General features: G+C 47.0%; 1 protein-coding gene across 3 annotated transcripts in view; it reads left to right on the plus strand.

The window, feature by feature from the left end:
* LOC146809624 (outer dynein arm-docking complex subunit 1-like) overlaps positions 1 to 26,666 on the plus strand; it is a 358,293-nt gene that overhangs the window by 214,784 nt on the left and 116,843 nt on the right. For 2 of the 3 annotated variants that reach the window (XM_085616472.1, XM_085616473.1), the window contains one exon: positions 5,702 to 5,781. In XM_085616472.1, the coding sequence (XP_085472598.1) occupies positions 5,715 to 5,781 (67 nt within the window). In that variant the 5' untranslated portion in view covers positions 5,702 to 5,714. The remainder of the gene's footprint in view (positions 1 to 5,701; positions 5,782 to 26,666) is intronic. The other variant, XM_085616474.1, reaches the window with a different exon arrangement.

The raw sequence follows: 26,666 nt of genomic DNA on the forward strand, positions 1-26,666 counted from the left end.
TACCTCATTCGCGCCCCCACCTGCCGCAGACCACACTCTAATGCGGCGCTGCACTCACTTGGCGTCCGATGCAGGCAACAGTCTCCGCAGGGGCCGTGCTGTTAGTTCCAGGCTCCGGTAAGACCGTGTTCGGGAGATGAGTGCACACCGCTTTGACTCAGCGCTGCCTCCTCCACATGGCAGAGTAGGCCCGTCAGCCGCGCGCAGGCCCAAGTCACACTGGGCGCTTTCTTTCCTCGCTGCAGTGCGGCTTCACGCTGAAAAATAAATCAAGTTGTGCCCCTGGGTGCAGGGGGCCAGGATCACTGCGCGTGGGGTATCAGAACCACGCAGGTCCACAGGATTTTGCCGGATTAGGAGCTTGGCCAGCACAGCCCACTCACAGTGCGGCCATCTTGCAGCCGGCTAAGCCACGCCCCTGCCAACCAATCCTAAAGTTTAAATAAAGAATGAAGTACAGTACAAGGGGAAAGGGCTTCTTTCACACAAGTCAATTTAGGGAATACAGTAGATCATGGGAAGTGAGAGAGGATCATTAGAGATGTGTACAACTGATGTGAGAGAAGGGGTAGGAATATGGATATGTGTCCCCACCATTAAAAGTGTCCATTGTCAGGATACATGAAGTAAGTCTATAATGGAAGAGAAAGATTCATTAACAGTGAGAGTTTCTTTTGGAGGTTGCACTGTTTAATCTGTCTTTGATAAAGCAGCTCTTATTATCAAAATAGAGTGGACCACCACAGTTGTTATGCCAGGCTCTCACTGTTGTTGTCACGGAAACCCTGAAACCATATTTGCGTCCAGCAGCATATATTATTTCCACTGGGGCGATTGTTGTGGGTGACATCATCATCGGGTTCTGCACCTGGGTGCTTGCTTCCCGAGGTGAGTGTTGCCTCCAACTGGAGGAAGAGGGTTTGGTAAGTAACACTGGTATGATCTGTGTGTTGAAAATACAATTTTAATTATCTCCTATGCCCAAAGACAATCTTAATGTTAAGTTGGGGGAAAATGGATACCTTTAAAAACAGTATGTGGTGCCTGTAGGAAGAACTACTTATTCTTGGCATCAAGCAGGGCGTTCATCATGTTTCAGCCGGAAAATGCCTCTAGGGGTCAAAGGCCTTCGTCAGGACCTCACGTGGGTCAGATTCCTTTTCTTCTTGGTAGTCCAGTGGGTACCTTCCTTCGTTTTTGTAACCAATCGTAACTGTAGGTATATTAGCCTGCAGAACTTGGAAAAAGAACACAAGAACCGAGGAGAGCATAAAGTATAGCATATACATATTTTTCCTCATGCTTCTGTATTCCGTTAGTTCCCCAATAAGTGATGATTACTGCATGCATGCATCAATTCGCAGAATCATGGGAAGTGAGAGAGGATCATTAGAGATGTGTACAACTGATGTGAGAGAAGGGGTAGGAATATGGATTTGTGTCCCCACCATCTTTCCCAATGTGGTCTAAGGTTTCTAGGATTACCATTCCATTTCGTTTTGTGTGTGTTTCAGTGTGAAAATGGTGACTCATCCATGTTGCAAGTCTCCCACATCGAATGTTATTGCGATTTTCCCTATGCGGGTTTTGATCTTCCTACACGTCATGCCTATATACCTGCAGTGACATGGGCACACAATCATGTAAATTGCATGTGTAATATTGCAATTGGTGTGCCTCTTTAAGACCCATTTAAAGTTAATGTAAAGATTCAGGGTTTTAGTTGTCTTAGTCAAGTGGCACACTGTGCATGAACTGCATGGGTAATGACCCATCACTGGTTGCAGGCCCTTTGCCGTCTGGACAATGTTGTTAACGTTTTTCACTCTTGGTGGTTGTGTGTGTACCACGTAGTCCAGAATGTTTTTACTCCTATTATGGGCAGATCTCGGTTTTGGACAATCCAAGGACCCTGATGTGATTATGCTCCAGTGTTTGTTAATGAGTTTCTTCATATGATTCGATGCTGTACAGTATGTTGTGACGCATGTTAGAATTTCTTTCTCAGGACTTCTGTTGATCTGTTTGAACAGGCTCTCGCTCTTTTGACTCTTGTATCTTTTTTGACATTTGTTGGTAATGTGTTCTGGATACTCTTTGTTCTTAAATTTTCTGGTGAGATCTTTTGCTTTGTTGTTAAAGCCATGTTTGTTGCTGCAGTTATGGCGAATTCTAAGGAATTGGCTGTAGGATAGATTTTCCTTCAAGGGACGTGGTAAAAACTGTTACGTCCAGGCCCATTCCATTTGAAAAAAAAATGTTACGTCCAGGAAATCCAATTGTGGCCTGTGAACAGAACATGTACATTTCAGATAGTTGTATTGTGCATCCAACCAGTTTAGGAATTCTTGGACTGTCTTCTGTCCCTTTCCAGATGAGAAGTATATTGTCTATGTATTGCTTACAGAAACATACCCTCTGTTTGCAGTGGTTGGAGATGTCAAGGATGTGTGTTTCTTCAAAGTTGCTGACATACAATCCTGCTAAACTTGGAGAAAAGGTACTCCCCATCGAAGTACCATGGGTCTGGAGGAACATGCAACCTCCTTATTTCTGTTAGCATTAATCTGTAGCACTCTAGGACAAAATGTTGAGGGGTGTTATAATTCCAGTTTTTTCTGAACAGTATATTCTGAAGTGTTTCCAGGGTGGCTTCTTGTGGGAGACTACTATTTAAACTCTCAATATCAAGTCCGACCAAAAGATTATCGGATGGGTTGAAGTCTTGATTTTGTAGTACATTCAGTAGATGAAGAGTATCTTTTAGGTAGGTGGGGGTGTGTTGTACTATTGAAAGGAGGAAGTTGTCTGCTAATTGTGATACACAAGGAGATGATGGACGGAGTGCTGAAACTTTTCAGACACCCACCCCCAGTCACATATCTGGGTTGAATTCATCATCGTTCTTTAGCTCACTTTGCACCCCAGTTCAGACACAGCTATATGCAAATCAGTCTTGACCCTGTGCCTCATGGAAACGGAACAGTCCAGCCTGAACTGCCAAGCCATGTCTTCCCTGGACCGGAAACAAGCATGCTGGGACCGGTTTTGGGCTAACAGCCCTCATCAGCCAGGCTAGCTTGAATCCTGTAGCAAAGTGAGCAAGGGACCCACATCTGGGCATACCCTGCCAACTTAGGGCGAACAAAGAAAACACAAGGAGATGATGGACGAAGTGCTGAAACTTTTCAGACACTCACCCCCAGTCACAGATCTGGGTTGAATCCATCATCGTTCTTTAGCTCACTTTGCCACCTCAGTTCAGACACAGCTATATGCAAATCAGTGCCTCATGGAAACAGTCCAACCCGAACTGCCAAGCCATTTCTTCCCTGGACCGAAAACAAGCATCCTGGGACCGGTTTCGGGCTAACAGCCCTCATCAGCCAGGCTAGCTTGAAAATTATGTGTTTGTGAATTAAATAAAATGTCTCATCATTTGTGTATTTGTTTGATCAATGTTTTTTCTTTATTTTTGTGTATTGTTTTGTGGTTCAAATCATCAACAATGCTAAGGCTTGGGTCCCCGGCTTCTAGTGATGACTCAGTGGGGGGTCCCCGGATTCCAATACTGATTGAGTGGGGGTCCTCGAATTGCAGTAATGATTGAGTGGGAGTCCCTGAAGTCAAAAGGTTGAGAACCACTGATTCAGAGGGCTGGTGTGACAGCCATTGCTGACATCACCGTTTACAGACAGCATGTATGAATTATGATAAGGGATCACAAATATAACTGTTAGGCATAACGTAGGAGTACTTGAGGATTTAATCCTCGAACTGCTTATCTGCATCTAGTCAGAGAGTTAAGAATACTTAATCGGGACCCACTTTCTGTTGCTGGCTGCTCAGCATGAGTGCTGATTGCTAAGGGACATCAGCAACGTCTCTTTCAGAGAGCTCTGTCGCCTCTCCAATTAACTACCATAGGGGACTCTGTCTGCCATGCTTACTGTCTTTGGTTCAGCTATTTTCTCTATGTCTCAAAATCAAAAAGGGAACCCGCTATAATTCTAGGCTGATTAAAGAAGGATTTTGGCACACCAGACAGTCTCACACCTTCTTCAGGGCTCAGCAGGCCTTTGCTTAGTAGGGTTTGCTTGGTTTAGCCACACCCTTTATTGGAAACAACCAAGCTTCCTGTCCCAGGTAGTTCCTTCAGGTCAAAAGATTTTATTTGGGTCTAAATTAATTGTATATTCGAATTAAAAAATGCACTGATTCTTTAGGAGGGACCCAGGTAGTACCAAATTCATATGAGTGTATGACGTTAGTGGACAGGAGGTAATGAATAAGTTGAACCATGACTTTAGATCCTCACTAGATAATTGCACATATTCTGGCAATTCAGAGAAGTGAACTCAGTAGAATATAAATAGCAGTTATTTGCATAGTGAGTGCTATATAAATACAATTTCAATAATTAATTCTTTATTTCAGCATTTAATTAATAACTTAGTCAGCTGACCCCATCTCTTGTGGCTTCTTTCAGCTTAACTATTGGTCCTACTGACTAACTGCATTTTGTAGTACAGTTACGGGGTACTACACTAACAATTATATTTTATAAAAATGAATATTTCATTCATTTATTTAAAATTTAAAAAAGGTTGTTAAAACATTTTATAATTAAATGATAAATGTGTTTTTAGATTAAGTTTGATTTAGTTATATTTTAAACTATTTTAAATACATTTTAATTCCTACGAGGTTTCATTCTAAGGACCCGATTTAATTCTTGGCTGTAAGGATACTCTGTTGCAACGGAGTATCCTCACCTCTAAGAATGCAGTCAGCCCGCTGCATTCAGATGTTGGCGGGCCTTCAGGTTAATCACGGCGGACAGTACTCTGTCTCCACAGTGATTAACCGCTTCCAATGGCCCCGGGGAGCAAGCGACGTTGGAGAAACACCTACATGTCTGCCCACCCAATTTGGATGGGCGGACATGTAGTCTTTTTTTACTGTTCCTTATCGCCAGGTAAAACCTGGCGGTAAGGAACAGCAAAAACATTTTTAATGCTGCCCCCGCCAAGGGAGAAGCCTCCCATGGCGAGGTGAGCATTACTTTTTTTCTTTTCAAAGCTAAAACCCCATTTACGGGTTTTGTTTTTGAAAAGAAAAAAGAGTACTGTTTGTTGCAGGGTTGGGTCCTTACGACGCAACCCTGTAAAAACACTAAAATGTGAGGCCAGGAACCGACGAGTTGGTGATTCCTGTCAATGCCTTTATAAATGACTGTCTGCTAGGTGGTCATTTATAAATTTGGCAGGCAGAGTAGTCCTGGCTTGGCGGACATAAAGTCCTCTGCAAGGCCAATGGTGACTACTCTGTCCGCCAATAATTAAATCAGGCTCTAAGTCCTCTCTGGAATTATTTTCTATGGGAGGGTATTACTGTTTCTTTTTGTCAGTAGTAACTTACACTCTTAAATTTGTCTCCACCCCCTTTTCCAGGGGATGAAGACATGTATGTCTACATTTTTGAGGAAATTTACATTCAGATTTTGTGAATAGCCCGAAGTAGTAAAGTTACTCAAAAGTATAAGAATAAATTACAATGTAAATTACTCACAAGTTTAAGTTACCTTTGAAAAGAGCCCTGTGATTTTCTTTCTGTTAGCTTCTGTATTTAACATTTGTAAAGCAATAAAATGTGATACAAATCAGTACTCAGAATTGATTTGACCTCTCTTTTCTCTTAGCAGGCGAAAGACAATGCCTCGTGGTAGAGATGTCTCCAGCGGCCGCTCTGACACTAGTGAAGTGGATCTGGAAGGAATGGGTATGGTGCCATTTTAATATGTGTCTGTTTTCTGCCATAAAAAAAGTAAAGTAGACCCTATTTTACTAGCCACATACCACAGCAGCTACACTGAAGCCTTGTAGACTATTAATTGTCTCACAAGGTTAAGGTGTCCAAGTTGTTGAATGGGGTGCACTTCTGTCCATTGTTCCTTTGTAGGTACTCGCTAACTCATGATTTTCTCATCAATCAATCACAGCATTTATATAGCGCACTACTCACCCGGAGGGTCTCAAGGCGCTCGGGGGGGGGGGGGGGGGGGGGGGGGGTCCACTACTGCTCGAACAGCCAGGTCTTGAGCTGCTTCCTGAAGGCGAGGTGGTCCTGGGTCAGACGGAGGTGGGACGGGAGGGAGTTCCAAGTCTTGGCGGCCAAGTAGGAGAAGGACCTTCCTCCTGTGGTGGCTCTTCAGATCCGGGGGATGGCGGCGAGGACGTGGCTGGTCAAACGAAGGTGGCGTGTGGGAGCGTAGAAGTTGAGGCGGCTGTTGAGGTATGCTGGTCCTTGGTTGTGCAATGCTTTGTGCGCGTGGGTCAGGAGACGGAAGGTGATTCTCTTGCTGACCAGGAGCCAGTGCAGGTCTCTCAGGTATCCGGAGATGTGGCTGCGACGGGGGATGTCCAGGATGAGTCGGGCTGAGGCGTTCTGGATCCGCTGGAGTCTCTTCTGGAGTTTGGTGGTGGTTCCGGCGTAGAGGGAGTTGCCGTAGTCCAGACGGCTGGTGACGAGGGCCTGGGTGACCGTCTTCCTGGTCTCGGTGGGGATCCACCGGAAGATCTTTCGTAGCATGCGCAGGATGTTGAAGCAGGACGAGGATACGGCGTTGACTTGCCTGGTCATGGAGAGGGAGGAGTCCAGGACGAAGCCTAGGTTTCGTGCGTGGTCTGTTGGTTTGGGTGCACTGCCCAAGGCGGGGGGCCACCAGGAGTCATCCCAGGCGGTGGGTGAAGATCCTAGGATGAGGACTTCTGTCTTGTCCGAGTTCAGTTTCAGGCGGCTGCTCATCATCCACTTGGCTACTTCTGTCATCCCTTCGTGTAGGTTGGTTCTGGCGGTGGCGGGGTCGTTGGTAAGGGAGAGGATCATCTGGGTGTCGTCGGCGTAGGAGATGATGTTGAGGTTGTGTTGGCGTGCGATGGCTGCGAGAGGGCTCATGTAGACGTTGAAGAGGGTTGGGCTGAGCGAGGAGCCTTGAGGAACGCCGCAGATGACTTTGGTGGCTTCTGATCTAAACGGGGGGAGGCGGACTCTCTGTGTCCTACCGGCGAGGAACGAGGTGATCCATTCCAGTGCCTTCTCCTGGATTCTGATGTTGCTGAGGCGCTGTACTAGGGTGCGGTGGCAGACAGTGTCGAAGGCCGCGGAGAGGTCCAGGAGGATGAGGGCCGCTGTTTCTCCGTTGTCGAGCAGGGCTCGGATGTCGTTGGTGGCTGCGATCAGGGCGGTCTCTGTGCTGTGGTTGGCCCGGAAGCCAGACTGCGAGGGGTCGAGGGATCCGTTCGTCTCGAGGAAGGCGGCCAGCTGCTTGTTGACGGTCTTCTCGATGACTTTAGCGGGAAACGGGAGCAGTGAGATGGGGCGAAAGTTCTTGAGGTCGGTGGGGTCGGCTGATGGCTTCTTTAGAAGAGCGCTGAGTTCGGCGTGCTTCCAGCTCTCCGGGAAGGTGGCGGTGTCGAGGGAGGTGTTGATGATGTCTCGCAGGTGGGGTGCGATGACAGCGTCGGCCTTGTTGAAGATGTGGTGGGGGCAGGGGTCGGTCGGGGATCCGGAGTGGATGGAGTTCATCGTGCAGATGGTGTCTTCGGTGCTGATCGGGGTCCAGGCGCGGAGGGTGGTGGTGGGTGGCGTTGGTGCGGTCGTGGGGAGCGTTGGTTGTGTGCTGAAGCTGTTGTGTATGTCAGCGATCTTGTTGTGGAAGTAGGAGGCGAGGGAGTTGCAGAGTTCTTGCGATGGTGTGATGTTGTTGTTTCCGGTGTTGGGGTTGGAGAGCTCCTTCACGATGTTGAAGAGTTCCTTGCTGTTGTGTGCGTTGTTGTCCAGCCGCTCCTTGAATGCTGTTTTCTTGGTGGCGTGGATCAATTGATGGTGCTTTCGGGTGGCGAGCTTGAGGGTGGTCATGTTGTCAGGTGTTGGGTCTCTTCTCCAGGCTCTCTCGAGGGCTCGGCAGTTCTTCGTGGAGCTCTTGAGTTCGTCGGTGAACCATGGGGCCAGCTTGCTGCCGGGTCTGCTGGGCGGGTTCCTCAGTGGGGCGAGGTCGTCTGCGCAGTTGCTGATCCACTTCGTCAGGTTGTTTGCGGCCTGGCTGGGGTTCGCTGAGCTGGCGGGAGGGTGCTGGCTCAGGGAGGTGGCGAGTTGGTCGGCCGTGATCTTGTTCCAGCTTCTTTGTGCGACCTGTCGCTGGTGGTGGTGGATCGTGGTCCTTCTGAAGCTGAAGTGGACGCAGCTGTGGTCCGTCCAGTGGAGTTCGGTGGCGTGGCTGAAGGCGATGTCTTTGCTGGATGAGAAGACGGTGTCGAGGGTGTGTCCGGCGAGGTGGGTGGGGGTGGTCACCAGCTGCTTGAGTCCGAGGTTGGCGAGGTTGTCAAGCAGGGTGGTGGTGTTGCGGTCGTTGTTGTTCTCCAGGTGGAAGTTGAGGTCCCCGAGGAGGATGTAGTCAGCGGAGGGGAGGGCGTGCGGGCTGATGAGGACGGCAATGTCTTCGCTGAACTGTGCGCGTGGTCCCGGGGGTCTGTAGATGAGGGTGCCTCTGAGGGTGGTCTTGGGGTCGGTGTGGATCTGGAAGTGCAGGTGTTCGGCGGCTTTGAGGGTGTCGTCGGTGGTGGTCGTGATGCGGATGGTGTTCTTTTGGACTATGGCGATGCCGCCTCCGGTCTGGTTGGCGGTGCGATCCCTCCGGCTGATCTTGTATCCGTCCGGGATGGCGACAGCGATGTCTGGCGCTGAGGAGGCATTCATCCAGGTCTCCGTGAGGAAGGCGACGTCTGGGGATGTTGTGTCGATCAGGTTCCAGAGTTGGATGTCGTGTCTGTGGATGGATCGGGTGTTGAGAAGGATGCACTTCAGGTGGTTGCTGGTGGTGTTCTTCTTGGCGGGTGTGGGTGTGGTGCAGGTCCGGATGCAGGCGAACTTGCAGGCGTGGCAGCTGAAGGGTCCGTGAGCCCGTCTCGGGGTGGCTCGGCAGCATCTAGGGGTGCGTCCGGTATTGAGTGCGTTGAGGTCGGTCGCGTCGTAAGTCAGGCGGGTGGGCTGGGGTCTGCGGGGGCCAGGGGTCCTGGCACTGGGCGCGGTCCAGGCGCGGACGGGCGCAGACGGGCTTACCTTTGGTGCACCTTCGGCGCGCTTCGGGCGCGCCCGCTGCGCGTCAACGCTGCGTGTTTGCCACTCTGCCATATGTGGAGCGTGGGGGGCGGAGTGAGGGAGGGTCAGCTGGGAGGCGGGAGCGGGGTGGCGAATGGGAATGGCGAGCGAGGGAAGGGGGCGGGGCCGCAGGGGGGCAGGGGCGGGGAGGTGGCGGGAAACGCGGCAGGGGCTGGGCACAACAGTGAGGGGGAAGCAGCGGACGAAGGGGACACAGAGGAAAAGACAAGTGAAACGGCGAAAATGCAGAACAATAACAGGGGAGAGCAAGCAGGTTACACGGAGGCAAAATGCAGTGAAATAACAGGGGAGAGTAGGAGGAGAGCAAGCAAGGTTACACGGAGGCAAAATGCAGAGAGGTTAGCAGGAGAAAAATACAGATGGTGCAGAAGCAGTTCCGGCGGTCGGGGCCGGGAGCACAGCTGAGAGCAGTGGCGGCGGGAGCGGGCTCACTCACGGGGAGTGTGCACGGTGGGGTGACCGGCCCAGAGGGTCATGCTGATTATGGTTGCACAATGTAGAAAATATTTTGAAAGACACTTTGGAAAACATTTTATAGGACTAGACGGTCACTTTACAATTTCAGAATGTTGATTTTGGTGGGCCAAGTCAATGGTAATCAATAAAGAATGTACTTTTAATTAGCCACTCATCCCCACAAAAATTCTTCATGTGTCCGGTTTAGACAGTGTCAGGGAATATGGCCATCAGAATTCCTACAGTTAAATTATCTTTGTTCCCAAAGATATTATGACAGTAACCTATTCTCTTGTCCTCAAACTAGATGAACCAATAACTGTTCCACTTAGAAAGAGGTAGTATGTGACTCCAGCACAGTTTATACCAAGAAACGTTTCCGTACTATTTATGTAGGCAAGAAAACATTCCCATTCTTGGATCTGTGGTAGAAAACAATGGAGGATCTATGACAGGAAGCAGTTTGTATTTTCTTTCTTTGTGTATTTTCCTCTTAAGAGTAAGATTTTAAATTCTCCTTTTACCTGATAGGCAGCGCCTCACATCTTCAACAACTCGAGCTTCTGCCACCAGCTTCCAGTGATATTATTTATACAACATGATCAGTGTACAGTTTGTTATATTTATTTGGTTAGCAAGATCATACTTATGCTACTGAGACTCAAGTTTAATATTCCTTAAAAGCTAAGCTGCATTGTTGTCTCACAACATGGTTCCCACTCATGTATCTCCCTTCTGCTCTGTCTACACCATACACCAAAAGTTATTATTGTTTACAACTTTTGGATACAACTACTATTATTTCTGAAACCTATTACAAATTTAATTGAGCCACATGATACCTCTTCCTTATTATGATGCATTGTCGCAATACGATTTAGGATTTTTGTCAGAAGTTAAATTAATTAATTAATATGAATTCATTTCCTATAAACATCTTCAGAGGTTTTGCTGTATAAAAATGCAGATTGGGTAAGGTTTGTGCTTCAGCCACTTCGGTGCTCCGTTTAAATGCTCTGGAAAACATTAAAAAATGGGCCTTCTATGCTCTGTAGGTAGCTACTTGAGCTATATAAATACATTTTTATTTATTAATTCATTCTAAAGCCTTGCCCGAAACAGGATTTATATTAGGCAGCTTTGCTTCAAAAGGATTTTTAGCAGAATAATGGACCTCAATAATGGATTTGTGGCAGAACTTGTAGGCTGTATTGGTAGTCAACCCTCTAGAAATTTAAATAACACCTCAAAGTGCTAGCAGGGTGTATTTACTTCTTGTCATGTGAATAAGGAGTTCTAGGCTCTTTTTTGGTCGTGCCTACCTGGTACACTTGCTTGTTTTTTATTGTATGACGTTCCTTGTTTCAGCCAGTGTGAGGAAAGTGGTGTATTATATGGTGTGATTGTGCAACCTCATACTGGAATACACTCACAATACCTACTTGGGTCCAGTGAGGCTCGCTTGTTAACCCTTAGCTCAACTTTGGGTAATTGTTGCTTTGAGCAGTCAAAAAGGAACAAGTGCAAAGCATTTAAAAATACCAAAACAATTCAATAAGAAAGTCACGCAACACAACAGCAATCTATCAAAATAGATCTTATTTCTGTCACTTTTTAGACTCCAAAACTAAAAGAATCCATCGGAAAGTTCTGAAAATATACATTTTAAGTAAATTGTAAATTGCAGCTTTTCACTCAAAAACGCAAACAAGCATTGGTTAATGCTAAGTTTAGAAACTTGTGTTTGGCTACTCCAGCCTGCTTTGGGCGACCATTTCAGACAGGGGAAAATCAAGTGGGCCAATGGGAGTAGTCGAACAGTTACTTTGCAACAAAGCAGTCTCAAGTTCCGTTCAAGGATTTATGTGCAAACGACTATAGACTTTATTGGAGTAGTCTTGATCTACGGGATACAGGATGCTGAAGATGCTGTAAGATGCTGAGGAAGCTGTGTGGTCGATGTGGGTCCTCCTGGGGTTACGTCTTGGACCATGGTCCAGGTGTGACGACTTTGACCTCTGGGTTTGATGTCCCTTGAAGTCCACTTTGGTCCAGCAAGAGTCTAGTTGCCATTGGACCACTGTTACCCGGTCACAGCGGAACTAGCAGTTAAGTTTGGTGAAGGCTAGTGTCCGTCTTGGGTGACTAAACTGGACTACGATGACTCGCTAAGGTCTGTCAGGCTCAAGTGCAACCTGAGCATTGGGACTTGGTCGTCTGGGCTGCATGTTGGTGGTCAGTGCCAGTCACTGATTGTGGCTACTGACTGGGCTTGTACAGCTTATGTGGCACTGGTGCTGTAACTGGAAGTCAGCCAACTGACTCTTAGAGTTAACCTCTTCTGTCTGGGGCTCAGTAGCACCTTTTTCCCCTTTTCTAGCCAATGATCAGCAGGTGCAGTCCATCGTTTGATCCAGCCTCTCTTGCCAGGACCAGGAAACAGCAAAGCAGTCCTTCTTTGGTTCTGCCTCCAGTCCATAAGTGATCTGAGATCTGGGTGCCTGTGGTGTCTTATTTAGGCCTAGAAAATGCCCTCTCTGTATTCAGAAGTTACTAGCCAATGAGCTACTAGGATCCTCCTCACCTGATGATGATTTCATGCAGTGTGTGGCATTTAGCTATTCCAGGATGCACTATTCTGTCCTCTCCCAAGATGGCAGAACCCCCCTCTCGGTGTGTGGAACTTGGTAGACCACACTAGGGGTGTTGCTATTTGAATGCTACACACCTACAGAAAAAACGGTTTGGCAACTGGTCTCCTCCCTCTGTCCCTGACGCTAACCCCTTTACCTCAACAAAAGAGAAGCCCTTCTCATGTGTATCCACCATCTTCCCTTCAAAGGCAGCTTACCCCTTGAAGCTCACCGACTGGGCTCACACCCTGTTTGACTTCCTTCCAACAAGAGGTGATACCTCTTCCAATGGAAGGTCTCTCTTGTTTGTGCTCCTGGGAGTCATTCACACTTCTCCCCAGGAGGTCAAAAGACTGTCGCCTGGCCAGCATCTGCGAGTGGCTCAGGAAGACTAGGGCCTCTCTAGGCCTGCTGTGGGGGTGACATGTATATGAAAAAGAGAGGCTGGGTATTTGTAAATTAGTTTAAATGGCAATGTTTAGTTAGCAGTTTAAAACGTGTTTGCCAGTAGTTTAAAACGTGTCTGCCAGTCTCCAATGGCAGGCTGGGAGGCATGTTCTCATGTTGTCACTTCAATGGTGGCACAATAATTGCTGCAGCTATGGTGGGACACTTCATCTTACAGGCTCTAGGTACCCCAGGTACCATATACTAGGGACTTGTAAGTAAGTAAAGTCATGCCAATTGGGTATAAGCCAATCAAGCATATACTTTGTAGGATCAGGACACTGGCACTGAGTTCTGGTTAGCAAGCCGCAGTGCAGTCTCACAGTTGAAAAACCACAGCATCAGTCCAAAACGTGGGGTCCCTTGCTCACTTTGCCACTGGATTCAAGCAAGCCTGGCTGAAGATGGCTGAAATGCCAGAAACCGGTCCTAGGAAGCTTGTTTCCGGTCCAGGGAAGGCATGGCTTGGCAGTTCGGGCTTTACTGTTCCCATGATGCACAGGGTCAGACTGATTTGCATATGGCCATGTCTGAACTGGGGTGGCAGAGTGGGCTAAAGAATGGTGATGGATCAAACCCAGATCTGTTGACTGGGTGTGAGTGTTTGATTGGTTCTGATGCTCCGTCCATCACCACCCCCTTTTGTACCGCTTTGTTCGCCATAAGTTGGCAGGGTATGCTCAGACGTGAGTCCCTTGCTCACTTTGCCACTGGATTCAAGCAAGCCTGGCTGAAGACGGCTGAAATGCCAGAAACCGGTCCTAGGAAGCTTGTTTCCGGTCCAGGGAAGGCATGGCTTGGCAGTTCGGGCTGGACTGTTCCCATGATGGCACAGGGTCAGACTGATTTGCATATGGCCATGTCTGAACTGGGGTGGCAGAGTGGGCTAAAGAATGGTGATGGATCAAACCCAGATCTGTTGACTGGGTGTGAGTGTTTGATTGGTTCTGATGCTCCGTCCATAACCACCCCCTTTTGTACCGCTTTGTTCGCCATAAGTTGGCAGGGTATGCTCAGACGTGAGTCCCTTGCTCACTTTGCCACTGGATTCAAGCAAGCCTGGCTGAAGACGGCTGAAATGCCAGAAACCGGTCCTAGGAAGCTTGTTTCCGGTCCAGGGAAGGCATGGCTTGGCAGTTCGGGCTGGACTGTTCCCATGATGCACAGGGCCAGACTGATTTGCATATGGCCATGTCTGAACTGGGGTGGCAGAGTGGGCTAAAGAATGGTGATGGATCAAACCCAGATCTGTTGACTGGGTGTGAGTGTTTGATTGGTTCTGATGCTCCGTCCATCACCACCCCCTTTTGTACCGCTTTGTTCGCCATAAGTTGGCAGGGTATGCTCAGACGTGAGTCCCTTGCTCACTTTGCCACTGGATTCAAGCAAGCCTGGCTGAAGATGGCTGAAATGCCAGAAACCAGTCCTAGGAAGCTTGTTTCCGGTCCAGGGAAGGCATGGCTTGGCAGTTCGGGCTGGACTGTTCCCATGATGGCACAGGGTCAGACTGATTTGCATATGGCCATGTCTGAACTGGGGTGGCAGAGTGGGCTAAAGAATGGTGATGGATCAAACCCAGATCTGTTGACTGGGTGTGAGTGTTTGATTGGTTCGGATGCTCCGTCCATCACCACCCCCTTTTGTACCGCTTTGTTCGCCATAAGTTGGCTGGGTATGCTCAGACGTGAGTCCCTTGCTCACTTTGCCACTGGATTCAAGCAAGCCTGGCTGAAGACGGCTGAAAGGCCAGAAACCGGTCCTAGGAAGCTTGTTTCTGGTCCAGGGAAGGCATGGCTTGGCAGTTCGGGCTGGACTGTTCCCATGATGCACAGGGTCAGACTGATTTTCATATGGCCATGTCTGAACTGGGGTGGCAGAGTGGGCTAAAGAATGGTGATGGATCAAACCCAGATCTGTTGACTGGGTGTGAGTGTTTGATTGGTTCTGATGCTCCGTCCATCACCACCCCCTTTTGTACCGCTTTGTTCGCCATAAGTTGGCAGGGTATGCTCAGACGTGAGTCCCTTGCTCACTTTGCCACTGGATTCAAGCAAGCTTGGCTGAAGACGGCTGAAATGCCAGAAACCGTTCCTAGGAAGCTTTTTTCCGGTCCAGGGAAGGCATGGCTTGGCAGTTCGGGCTGGACTGTTCCCATGATGCACAGGGTCAGACTGATTTTCATATGGCCATGTCTGAACTGGGGTGGCAGAGTGGGCTAAAGAATGGTGATGGATCAAACCCAGATCTGTTGACTGGATGTGAGTGTTTGATTGGTTCTGATGCTCCGTCCATCACCACCCCCTTTTGTACCGCTTTGTTCGCCATAAGTTGGCAGGGTATGCTCAGACGTGAGTCCCTTGCTCACTTTGCCACTGGATTCAAGCAAGCCTGTCTGAAGACGGCTGAAATGCCAGAAACCGGTCCTAGGAAGCTTGTTTCCGGTCCAGGGAAGGCATGGCTTGGCAGTTCCGGCTGGACTGTTCCCATGATGCACAGGGTCAGACTGATTTGCATATGGCCATGTCTGAACTGGGGTGGCAGAGTGGGCTAAAGAATGGTGATGGATCAAACCCAGATCTGTTGACTGGGTGTGAGTGTTTGATTGGTTCTGATGCTCCGTCCATCACCACCCCCTTTTGTACTGCCAGTCTCCAATGGCAGGCTGGGAGGCATGTTCTCATGTTGTCACTTCAATGGTGGCACAATAATTGCTGCAGCTATGGTGGGACACTTCATCTTACAGGCTCTAGGTACCCCAGGTACCATATACTAGGGACTTGTAAGTAAGTAAAGTCATGCCAATTGGGTATAAGCCAATCAAGCATATACTTTGTAGGATCAGGACACTGGCACTGAGTTCTGGTTAGCAAGCCGCAGTGCAGTCTCACAGTTGAAAAACCACAGCATCAGTCCAAAACGGGGCATGCAAAGATCATGCAAAAAGAGGCACTTCCTTACAGCAAGTTCACCTTGTGCTCAGCCCTCCCCTGGAGCATAGCCTCTTTATAGTCTCTTTGGTTGGCTGGCTGACTCCTATGCTTCGACTTCTCGTTTTTAGGGAAATAAGTTTCTATGTTTGTTTAAGCACTCTATGTCAGTGCATGTGTATTGTAGCTGTCTCCCTTATGCACTATTCTCCCCCTCCATGTTGCCCTTTCTCGCACTTAGCTCTATTTCACCCGTGTTCTCTCCTTTGTGCTTCTCCCCTGACACTTACGGTTGCTTCATCCCTATGCCTGCCTGCTGTGTTACTTCATCCCCCACCCGCTCCCCAACCAGCTCCTGAAACCTGCTAATCCATGTTTAAAAGCGGCTTGTCACTACCTTCTTGTAAATTTACCTATCCCTCTTGGATCAGTAAATGTTAAAAAAGCCTGTGATATTTTGTAGGTATGCATATGTATTTTGTGCATGTTCCTACAAAATGACATTTTGATATTTTTAACAGCCATGTTGCGCAGCAGCTGTGATTCTGTACATCATGGCTGAAAAACATTGTCAGCACAACAAGGTTTTATAGGTGAGACCTATTGCTTTGCCAATGCTTGTTTCTCATTACACCCACCCCTCTTCATGTTCTACAGAGATTTACCTGTTTACCAGTACAAGAGCAGATTTAAGAAAAAAGGCCATCATCCATCTAGACCTTGCTCTGTCACTGTAAACTCTCACTGGGGTGCCATTGTGACTCCTGCAATGTCTTTGTTACCCTTCCCAGGATGAATGCCTCCAACATTAGACAAATTGTTGTTAGAAATGGGATTTCTGGTTGGCTAGGGCATGTGCCTAAGCCAGGCAGAAACCACCACTCTAGTCAGGGCAAGGGAGTTACATGCTGAAGATTATCCCTGCTCACTCCCTTGGGAGCTTGGCAGTGCAGTCAGGCTTATCCCAGAGACAATGTGTAAAGCGTTTGTGCAACACACTCACACAGCAGCGACACACTAGGCACTCCGCAAAAGAAACTCCACACAAGGTTATATAAAAATAGCCTTTGTAAACTCAAAATTGCAGACTGTGCAGAATTCTGATGCAAGACTGCTTACGGGAACCCAGAAACGAAGTTCTGCAAAACCGGCACTGCTCACGCTCCATTGGTTACCGTTGCAGGAAAGGATCAACTTCAAGGCTCTGCGCGTCGCCCATAAGTCCCAAGGTGTAGATGGGCCTCCTATTATCAACTCTTTGATCCGGCCCTACAAGGCCACCAGAAGCTTTCGTTCGGATGAGATGTACCTTGCAGTGGTACCAGGGGTAAGGAAGGCCAGAAGTGGAGGCTTACGCTTCTCATATAATGCCTCCAAGCTGTGGAACAGCTTTCCGTTGCAGCTGTGTAGACAACCTAACCACTTAGCTTTTCTTAAACAACTTAAAACCTGGCTCTTTCCTTAGAAGGTAGTTTCTACTCTAGTGACCACACACAGCGCTGGGATGCCTCCAGGTAGCCATGCGCTATACAAACAACCCTTCTATTCTATTCTATTCTATTCTTTGTATTATCCATAACAACACATTAGAACACAACCACATATATCACTGTGCCACTGGCACTTGCCATGACTTCACAGGGATTACATAAATCACTTATGCCAATCGGGCCATTGTCAGAAACATCACTTATGTCATAATTAGTGAGGACAACCAGTAACTACTGGTAGGAGTGCCCTAAACACAACACATTATGCAAAACAACAGTCACAGTGCACCACCGTAAACACTTGTCATACTGCACCTATCAGAAACGCATCATGCGCCTTCTAGGCATATGCAGGACACCATTGTAATGCGTAGGGTGCAAACCTTGGCACTTAGCCCAACATACAGGTGAACATCAAGCATTGGGCAGATTGCTGAGCCTGATCCGCGATGTGTAAGGGGAGAATGGGTGCCGCAATCCCATAGTCCCCCAAAGTACCAGGAACCCTCCTGGTGTGGAAGTTCCTCCCTCCACCAAGGCTTGGGGACCTCCGTCGAGGTTTACCCCGAGTGACCAAACTCACAAATGCCTCTGTCTAAAAGTAGGGCTGTTATTCCAATGGTCACTCTAGCAGCTGCCCGCTATCGCCCCCGGCAGCTGCTACACTGGCCACGTAGGGTGATGCAAGTTCGGATCCTCACTTGGCTTTTCTTGCGGCGACCGTTACGGCCAGGGTGAGGGAGAGCACTGCTCGGACCCTCTGGACAAGGCAGTGCTACACGTACTGCCGGATGCCTTGCGAGCCTTTCTCTCTTTGCTTCCGGCGCCACATGGGGCTCTCCGGTCAGGTCCCTCCGGGACGGGAAGGCACGGAGCGAAGTCTCCGCCTCACCACTTCTATGTCGGCGCCTTATGCAGCTTCCGGGTTGGAGCCCTTGCGCTCCTGGAGATGGGCGGGCCGCCCTCGGCTCTGGCCAGTTGCCAGGCAACCTCTCCCCAGCCTCGGGGCGCGTCGGGAGACACCGATGCGGCTCCGTCCCCGCAGGTATCTCGCCCCGAGTGGGCACCCGCACTGGAGGATAGGGAGGAGAGAGCACTTCCACATCACAGCTCTTTCCTCCGGTAGCAACTTCCAGCTGCCGCGCTGCACTTCACCGGAAATCTCTCCAGACCGGCTGCTAAGGCTTCTCCCCACGGTGCAAATGTACTCTGCGCCTGCCGCCTTAGGCGATTGAGCACCCTTCTCGGGATCAGGCAACAAGATTAGAGAGCACCCACTATGCGCTCTTAAAATCGCAGGGTGAAAGACCAGCGCTCATCATGCCCTGCTTTAAAGTCAGAGAGGGCAAGCCACGAGAGCCCTGAGAGTTCACTGGGGGCCGGAGCAGGAGGCAGGCTCAGGCCAGATGTCGGTTCCCTGGCACAGCAATCCTCTGGGGCAGCAGTCCCATGCAGTGGCTTCCCCTCCACAAGTTCCAAGTAAGCTCCAAAAACATGGGGTCACAGCCCCAATATTTATGGTCCACAAAATCTTTCTTCTCTGCTGGCACAGGGCTCTGAGCCCAGCCCAACCAGTTCTGGGGGGCACTTAAAAATATCTTTATAGTGCACAACACTCCCCATTGTAAGTGTAAGCCCTGGCCCCAGACACACCACAGGGGGCAGAGCCATCATCGTGGAAGGCAGGCACAGCCCTATTCAGGTACAGGTGCTACTCCTCCCACCACTCCAAATGCAGACCAGTCCTTTTCAGCCTAGCGCTGACTCATCCAGACTCTCTGGAGCCACTGCACCTCTCCAGCCTCTGTCACTCCAAGGCCAGACAGTCAATACACAACAGGCAGGCACAAAGACACATAGTTCACAGAAATGCCCACTTTTAAAAGTGGCATTTCTAAAATAGTAATAATAAATCCGCGAACACCAATACGCAGCATTTATCACCATTATTCCAAACATACCAAACTTGATCACGGAGGTCAGGAATTACCACTTAAGCACATATCAGGGAATTGCGATTCTTCTATTACCATGACTAAAGAATCTGGATTTCATTAAAGACACGGAGGCTAACATTATGCATATCACTTTTAATGCAGTCCCAAGCAGTCCCATACATCATAAAGCAAAGGTTCCATAAAAGAACATTAACAATAAATAAAAGGCATGAGACCATAACATTCTGTCTCTTTTAAATGAGGTGTAAAACAGGATAAAGTTCCTCAAACTTCAAACATCTTCGGTGTGAAAACAGGATAAAGTTCCTCAAAAACTCCAAACATCTTCGATAAACCATCAGGCAACAGAGGAAACCAAGAACGTTGAAGAATCGAAAGTCAGAATCCTGAAGTTAGGAGAGATTATCTGAAACTGTTAGAAAGAAATACAAGTAATTCTGGTTTAAGAAAGAGGTAAAGTAGGGGAGCAAGCAATGTGATTACACAAAGCAAACAAAGGTATGATGAGGCAAGCATTAATAAAATTAATCAAAAACTTAAGGTATAATACATCATAAATGACAGTTAAGTATGATTCATTATACTGTAGAGTTAAAATTTCAGGGGAAAAGTGGAGGGAGGGATAATGTTAGCCTCCGTGTCTTTAATGAAATCCAGATTCTCTAGTCATGGTAATAGAAGAATCGCAATTTCATTACAAGACCGAGGCTACCATTATGCATGTTGATGGCTTTGTAAGACTACATCAGACAAATGAGCAATTGGTTTGCAATAATGTTGAGCAAAAGTTCTAGCATTAGACCAATCAGCAGTCTTAAGGATATCATCCAACTTGCCTCCGGACCAGAATGACTTACTGGCCATGACACCTCTGATTGAGTGAGCTTTGAACATATTTAGATCAATTCCCGCTAATTTCATAACAATTTTAACCCACCTAGAAATGGAAGTAGAGGTGATAGCTCTGTGAGGTTTGACAAAAGAAATAAGTAACTGATTCACACCTAAAGGGCGAAGAGAATTCATTCTACAGTCGTACTCTTTCATACAATCAACAACACAAAGTTTTTTGCAAGAATCAAAACGAGGGTAAAAGATAGAATCGGACATAGTCTTTGTTCTTCTAAACAGATCAAAATTGATTCCAAACATGTTGTAGGATCTATTAGAGATTTCAAGAGCTTTAACGTCAGACACCCTACGACAGGATATTAGGCAAAGTAAAGTAGCAAGTTTGATTGATGGTTTTTCCTATTCAGATGGGTATTCTCAGGCCAGTTGGAGAAAAGATCAAGAATCAACTTGAGTCTGATTGGTATCTAGGTCTAGGAGGTCTCCTGAGTCTGATGCTTTTGAGAACTCTGCAAATAATGGCGTTTTTACCTAACGTCTTACCATTAACAAGGGAATGACCCGCAGAAATAGCCGATCTATAACAATTCATAGATCTATAACTAAGGCCCCTTTCAAATTGTTCTACAAGGAAATTAACTATGTCAATGATAGGTGCTTCAACGGAATCCAGATTCCTTTCCAAGCACCAACGAACCCATGATTATCATATGTTGTTATACCGGTAGTGTGTGCCAGTGACCCAAGGCTCTCCGAGGAGAGTTGAAGCTGTTGACGAAAGTCCTGCGAGATCATTAGATCTCCTGACACTCTCCAGGCAAGAAGGTTGAGGTTCCCTGTTTGAACCAGTGGGTGATGACGTCCGTCTATGTCTGTAAGAAGATCCACTAGGAAAGGAATTAGGAAGGGGAGGTCGTAAGTCAGTTCTAGAGTGGTGGGAAACCAAGCCTGAGAAGGCCAGAAGGGAGTGATCAGGACAATCGAGCAGCGTTGGTGTCTGACTTTCTGAAGGACTCTCTGGATCATTGCAAAAGGAGGGAAAGCATACCCGTTGGTCCCTTCCCAAGACTGGAGAAAGGCATTCACTGCCAGAGCACCCGGGTCTGGCATCCAGCTGTAGTATCTCTCGAGTTGGAATTGTTGAGAGAATTGAATACGGAGACGTTGAGTTTCCAGTCGCTGTGGTCTAAGAGGAACCTTGAGCTCCAATCCGCTGATACGTTTGTTTTTCCTGGAAGATATTCGGCTCTTAGAGAGATCTTGTGTTCCAGACAGAACATCCAAAGTTTCTTGGCTAGATTCGAGAGGTCTACAGATTTTGTTCCACCTAGGCTATTTATATATGCATCTGCGGACATGTTGTCCATCTTTAGAATGACAGATCTGGCCTGAAGCGACTGTTTGAAACTCATCAAGGCATAGAGGCCAGCTGTCAATTCCAAGAAGTTTATGTGTTGGGAAGATTCTTCTAGAGACCAAACTCCGCCAGTGTTCTGATCTAGGAAGCAGGCTCCCCAGCCATGAAGGCTCGCATCGGATTCTAATACAAATTCTGGTGCTGAACCAAAAATTGCTTTCCCGTTCCATGCATCTAGGTTCTCTAACCACCAATTCAGTTCTAGTCTTGCTTCCTGGTTCAGTGAGATGAGATCCCCGTACCAGAGGCCCGATTGAAGGGCCCTCGCTTTTTAGGGCACGATAATGTAAGGTACCTGGAAAAATAGCTTGGATGGAAGATGAAAGGAGGCCTAGTAACCTGGCTAATTCCCTTAAGGAAAACTCATGTAGTTTTAGAATGTGTCTTATCTCTTTCTTGATTTTTTTTGACTTTTTTTTTTTTTTGATAAAGTTTTTATTATTTTCTTTGTAAACAAACCAACAAGACACTTGAAAAGACATGTTGCACATCACATTTGACAATAGTGCACACCAATTTAAAATCCATAAGCAAACCCCAGTCCTGCACTGTGCCGCGTAGCCGGCAGTAATCCTCGAGCTCTCTACCCCGGGAACCGCCACATCAGTCTGAGTCAGAGGAATCATCATGTGACAATGGTGGAGGAGCACATATGTCTCCTCTGAATTTGTTCCACGCCCCCCATACCTTGTCCCACTGATAAACACTGAGCGTTCCACAAACATTGCTGCATCCATGTCCCTTCCCCATGCGGTCAGTGTTGGTCCCCTCTCCGCCCCCCATTTTTGGGCTGTGTTCCTTTTAGCCATCATTATCCCCAGCGTCACCCAGCTCTGCGCCTGACGATTGAGATCATTAGGCTCCCACACATTTAACAAACAGCGCCGGGGTTCGGGCACCAACGATACTCCGCACACCTGCGACATTGTCATCAGCAGTGATAAAGTGCCCAGAGTCATACAACCACCAACAACAGGTCAGAACAAGCATTTGCGATGCAATAGGTCTCGCATTAGCGAGAGTTTAAGCTATTGGCAATGTAAATAACAATGTCTTTTATTTATGTTTTTAAAACCAAAACATAAATAAAAGGCATTGTCATTTACAATGCCAATAGCTCAAACTCACGTAAATGCGAGACCTATTGCATTGCAGATGCTTGTTTTGATCCCGTAAGTTTGTCTAAAGCTGCGCTGTCAAGCCAGACCTAACAAAAAAGTTGCTATTCAACATGAGAAGTGTTAGTGATACATTTTTAGGGGGTGGAATGAGGAGAAATTGTCACAGGGATAGGGAGACCCCCTCTTGGAACAGAAAGTCACACAATGGGCAAAAAATCAGCCGAGTCCAGAAAATAATAGGCTAGCACCTATTTTCTCATCTTTTATTATTTCAACAATGCAGATCTTTGTCACTATTTATGTTACTTTCTGGAAGACTATTTCCAGGCACCCATGTAAGAGTTAACTATTTTGGGAAAACTGGGGAATTGTTGAGCTTATTCTGGGATGTTAGGGTCAAAAGATTTGCAGCCAAGACTTTTATAACTCTTTCATGTGGATTTGTTGTGATTAGAACATGTGGTTGGTTTTGAGTGAGGCATTTGTGAGATTTTGAGCTGTTAAAGCTTAGAGTCATTTCAAGGAGATTTCTAGTGCCATCTGCACTTTTAGGAAGGTTTGGGAGCATTTGAGCCATTTCGTGGAGATTTGTAGTAAAGTGAGATATTTCCAAATGGCCAATTTAGCGCTCCCTGTAGTTGCAGTTGACGTTTCGCAAAGATTCCAGAATCATTTAATTAATTAATGAAGATTCGAGGAATTGTGTGCCACTCTTGGAAGATGTGGCGTTTACTGGGTCAGTTTCAGGCGAATTCGGACAAGTCAAGCAATATGTGAGGCTGTAGTTTATTTCGGTCAGAAGTGTAAGGTTTGTGGTCATTTCAACAAGTTCTTGTGAGATTTTGGCCCAATTCCTGTGAGGTTTGGGAATTTTACGTCATATGATGCTGACTTAAGGTCTTTCATCAATTTACAAGAAATCTGGGGTTAATTCAAGCCAAAGTGAGGAGATTTAGAATTAATGACTGCTATGTTGGTCACATTGGGTTACTAGTGAGAGTTCTCATGTTACACACTTTAGTGGTCCTGATTCCAAGCTGGTTGGAGGAGGAGTAGGTGGTATTTATCAAACCTGATAAAATCTAGCTCCCTCGGATTATATAGGGTAAAGCAAATAGCACCTGGTCCTAGTTTTTGAGGAATAACATGAAGATTTTGGAGCAGCAACGGATTTTGGTGCTTTAAGACACTCAATTATTACCGGGTGTTGTAAATACCTCTGAATTCAGAACTCCAACCAACTTCAAATCAGCGCATTGGTAGGAGGGTGGTGAGGGATTATTTTGATGAGTACCAAACAGGTAGATGTGCTGCAGTCGCAATGAGATTTTGGATGCTACTATTAATTGATAAGGGAGAGTCCCTGCACTTCACAAAGGCTTGTCCTGCTGGTGGGCAAACTCCAAGGGGTGCAGGAAAACCATTCTGCAACAAAGCAGTGAGCACTCATTTAAATCTAGAATCAAGCCTCCTTGATGCCAGTCCCCCACCATCCTGGTCCCCCGGCATGCTCCTCCTCCTTCTTACGCCCCTTTGTTCTCTACACTAGGATGCAGCTGGTGCTCTACAGGCTTCAGGAGTGGCTCCAAGGGGGGGCGTGGGCTGGAGCGAGTAGAGGGTTGGGTGTTAGCTGGATGCAGAGAGCTAGGGTCAAGGTGCGGGGGGCGGGGAGAGGGGATAGCTGTACTCCGTCCTCCTGGGCATGGAGGGAGGGAGAGCTGGGCGAAACAAGCATTTGAAATGCAATAGGTCTCCAATTCACGCAATTTAGTTGCAAATGGTTGGCAAACGGCATTACGGACAACAGGAGGGAGGGCGGGGGGAGAAGGCACATCATTGGTAGGGAGGAAGGCTGGGGGAGAGAAGGCATGGACAACGCAATGGTGGGCGGGCGGGGGGAGGAGAGGGGAAGGCAGGGACAATGCTGCGTGAGGCTACGTGTGTACCAAGGAAATAGTACATGACCCATGTCACAACCAAGTAAAGGGGCCAGTAGCCATGCAAGGATACAAATGACGACATGGCTGTACTAAGGAGGGACTAACAAGCCACATAATGAATCAAAAGCCAGCATTTACAAAGGACAAACAGACAAGCCAATGAAAACTGAGGGTGGGGGAGTGGGCAAAGCTTCTCTCAACTACAACAGCTCTTCAAAGAACAGCGCTTGCGCGCTGGCTCACACTCGACCTAAAAAATACTGAAGGAAGGCAAAAAGTTCTGGGATGACTCTGCAAAAAGGGGCAAGTCTAACAATTGTACGTAGGTGCAAACTCATAAACAGGTCAGAAAAGGATCAGTTTATCAAGTCATCTAGATTATGTAACTAGCAGCTAGTTCAACAAGACTTTGGGAGACATCTTTGGATCTGGGAACAATACAAAGCTAATAGGAGACCACTATGGTGTTCAGGGCGACATGTTGCTTGCATATATTGTGATTCGTTGGTTGTAACCTGAGGTTAGGGACATATTGCATTGTGATATTTGATCAAGGTTAGGGCTACTCCTGAAGAGCTAAGAGGTTTGGGGCCATGAATATCGATGAGGCAGGTCGGATTGTGACCCACTACGATTTGGAATTTTGTTACCCGACTTATTAGTACATAGATTGGATCCCACACTGGAGAAAAATACTGTTTGCAATTTGAGACTAGTCTTTTCTACATCTGGCTCCGTATTTAAGTTAATAGTGACAGCTACAGAACGACCGTAAAGTTCAGTAGAGACTTTCAAGTTCTAAGGGACTTCTTTGTGATGTTCGGGATAAAGACCTGTACGATCTCAAGTCATGGGCTATTTAGAATTCTCAACGAAAAACGTGTTGTCTGTCTAGAACCTTTTACATCTGCGTGGGTCTCTTTTCTTTCTCTGTGCTTCCTCTCATGTCCTGCTGCTTTGGTAATTTGTTTTTGCTGAGCAGCATGGATTCATATTTTTCCAGAGCTCCTTAAAAGTTTGCAACCAGAGGGTTATTTTGCAGGCTGCCCAATGTCTTTTACATTTGCCAAAGTTAGTGGAGGGTGTGAAAACGGCACTTGTTTTGTTTCTTGTACACATGTGTTTTTTAGGGAGTGGTTGAAATGTTCCCATTGAAAGCACGGTGACTAATTCACCGAGGAGTATGGCTCTTTCATTTTAATAAAGAGAGTCAGTGTTTTTGTGTCACGAGTCTTCTGCTTTTATCATATCACAGTAAAAGAGCCTTCTGTTCATGACACCAAGAAGCTTCACTGGCCTCCGGAAAGTAGCTGCAAATGATCTGAATTCCAGACACAAAAATATTTCAGAAATGCTGCAAAGTCTGGGAAAAGAAACATAACAAACTCAATTTTACATACTCCACGCAGCCACAGCCTTCCATATAACAAATATTATGCTGTCACAATCCCTACACGTTGTATCATTCCCACAATACAACTTCACAACTGTGGGATGCTAGTAAACACTTCCACATTACAACTTCCTAACAGATATTTTAACATTCCATTGTCATATTAGAACCCCAAAATTGTAAACCTTGTAAAATAGAAATAAGAAATATTCGAACTACCCAACATTGGTACGCCCCAATATTAGAATGCTCCAGTCTTGCTGCACCAAACATAAGAACCTCTGAACAATAGAGCACCCTAACAGTGGATGCAATCATAGAAGGGCTCCAGATAGAACTCCTCAGCACGCGCTCATCAAATCCAAAACACTTGAATGAGTAGATGCTCAAATTTAGAATCCCTCACCTGTAGTGTAACCAGGTGCCCCCAGAAATAAGTTCATGAATATGGGGAGCTGTGAAGCAAACTAATCCCAAAGGATCTGTTTGGATCACTTGATGAGGCAGTTTCCCCAACTTTTTTGGATAAGCTTAGCTTTGATTAAATCCTGATAGTTGATGAACCCACCGTGGCTGGTGCTTCAGCTAACTCCCATCATAACTTCTGTGACGGACAGCATGTTACATTTGCTACGATTCATTTACTGCAACATGCAATTACCACATATTTTTTCACTGCAATTCATGTACATGGCATGCCCTTACAATACAGTTTGCGCTGTAACTGTATACGTTGTAATGTAGAAGCGGGTTCCAAAAAATACACGGCAAAGGTTAGGAAGCAATTTAAACAGGGTCTTTTTACGAATCATCTTTTTTACAATAGTTCATGTTTGAGTTGTGTGTGTTTGA

This window comes from Triturus cristatus, chromosome 7 (assembly GCF_964204655.1).
Source record: "Triturus cristatus chromosome 7, aTriCri1.1, whole genome shotgun sequence".
In the NCBI taxonomy this organism is placed as follows: domain Eukaryota; kingdom Metazoa; phylum Chordata; class Amphibia; order Caudata; family Salamandridae; genus Triturus; species Triturus cristatus.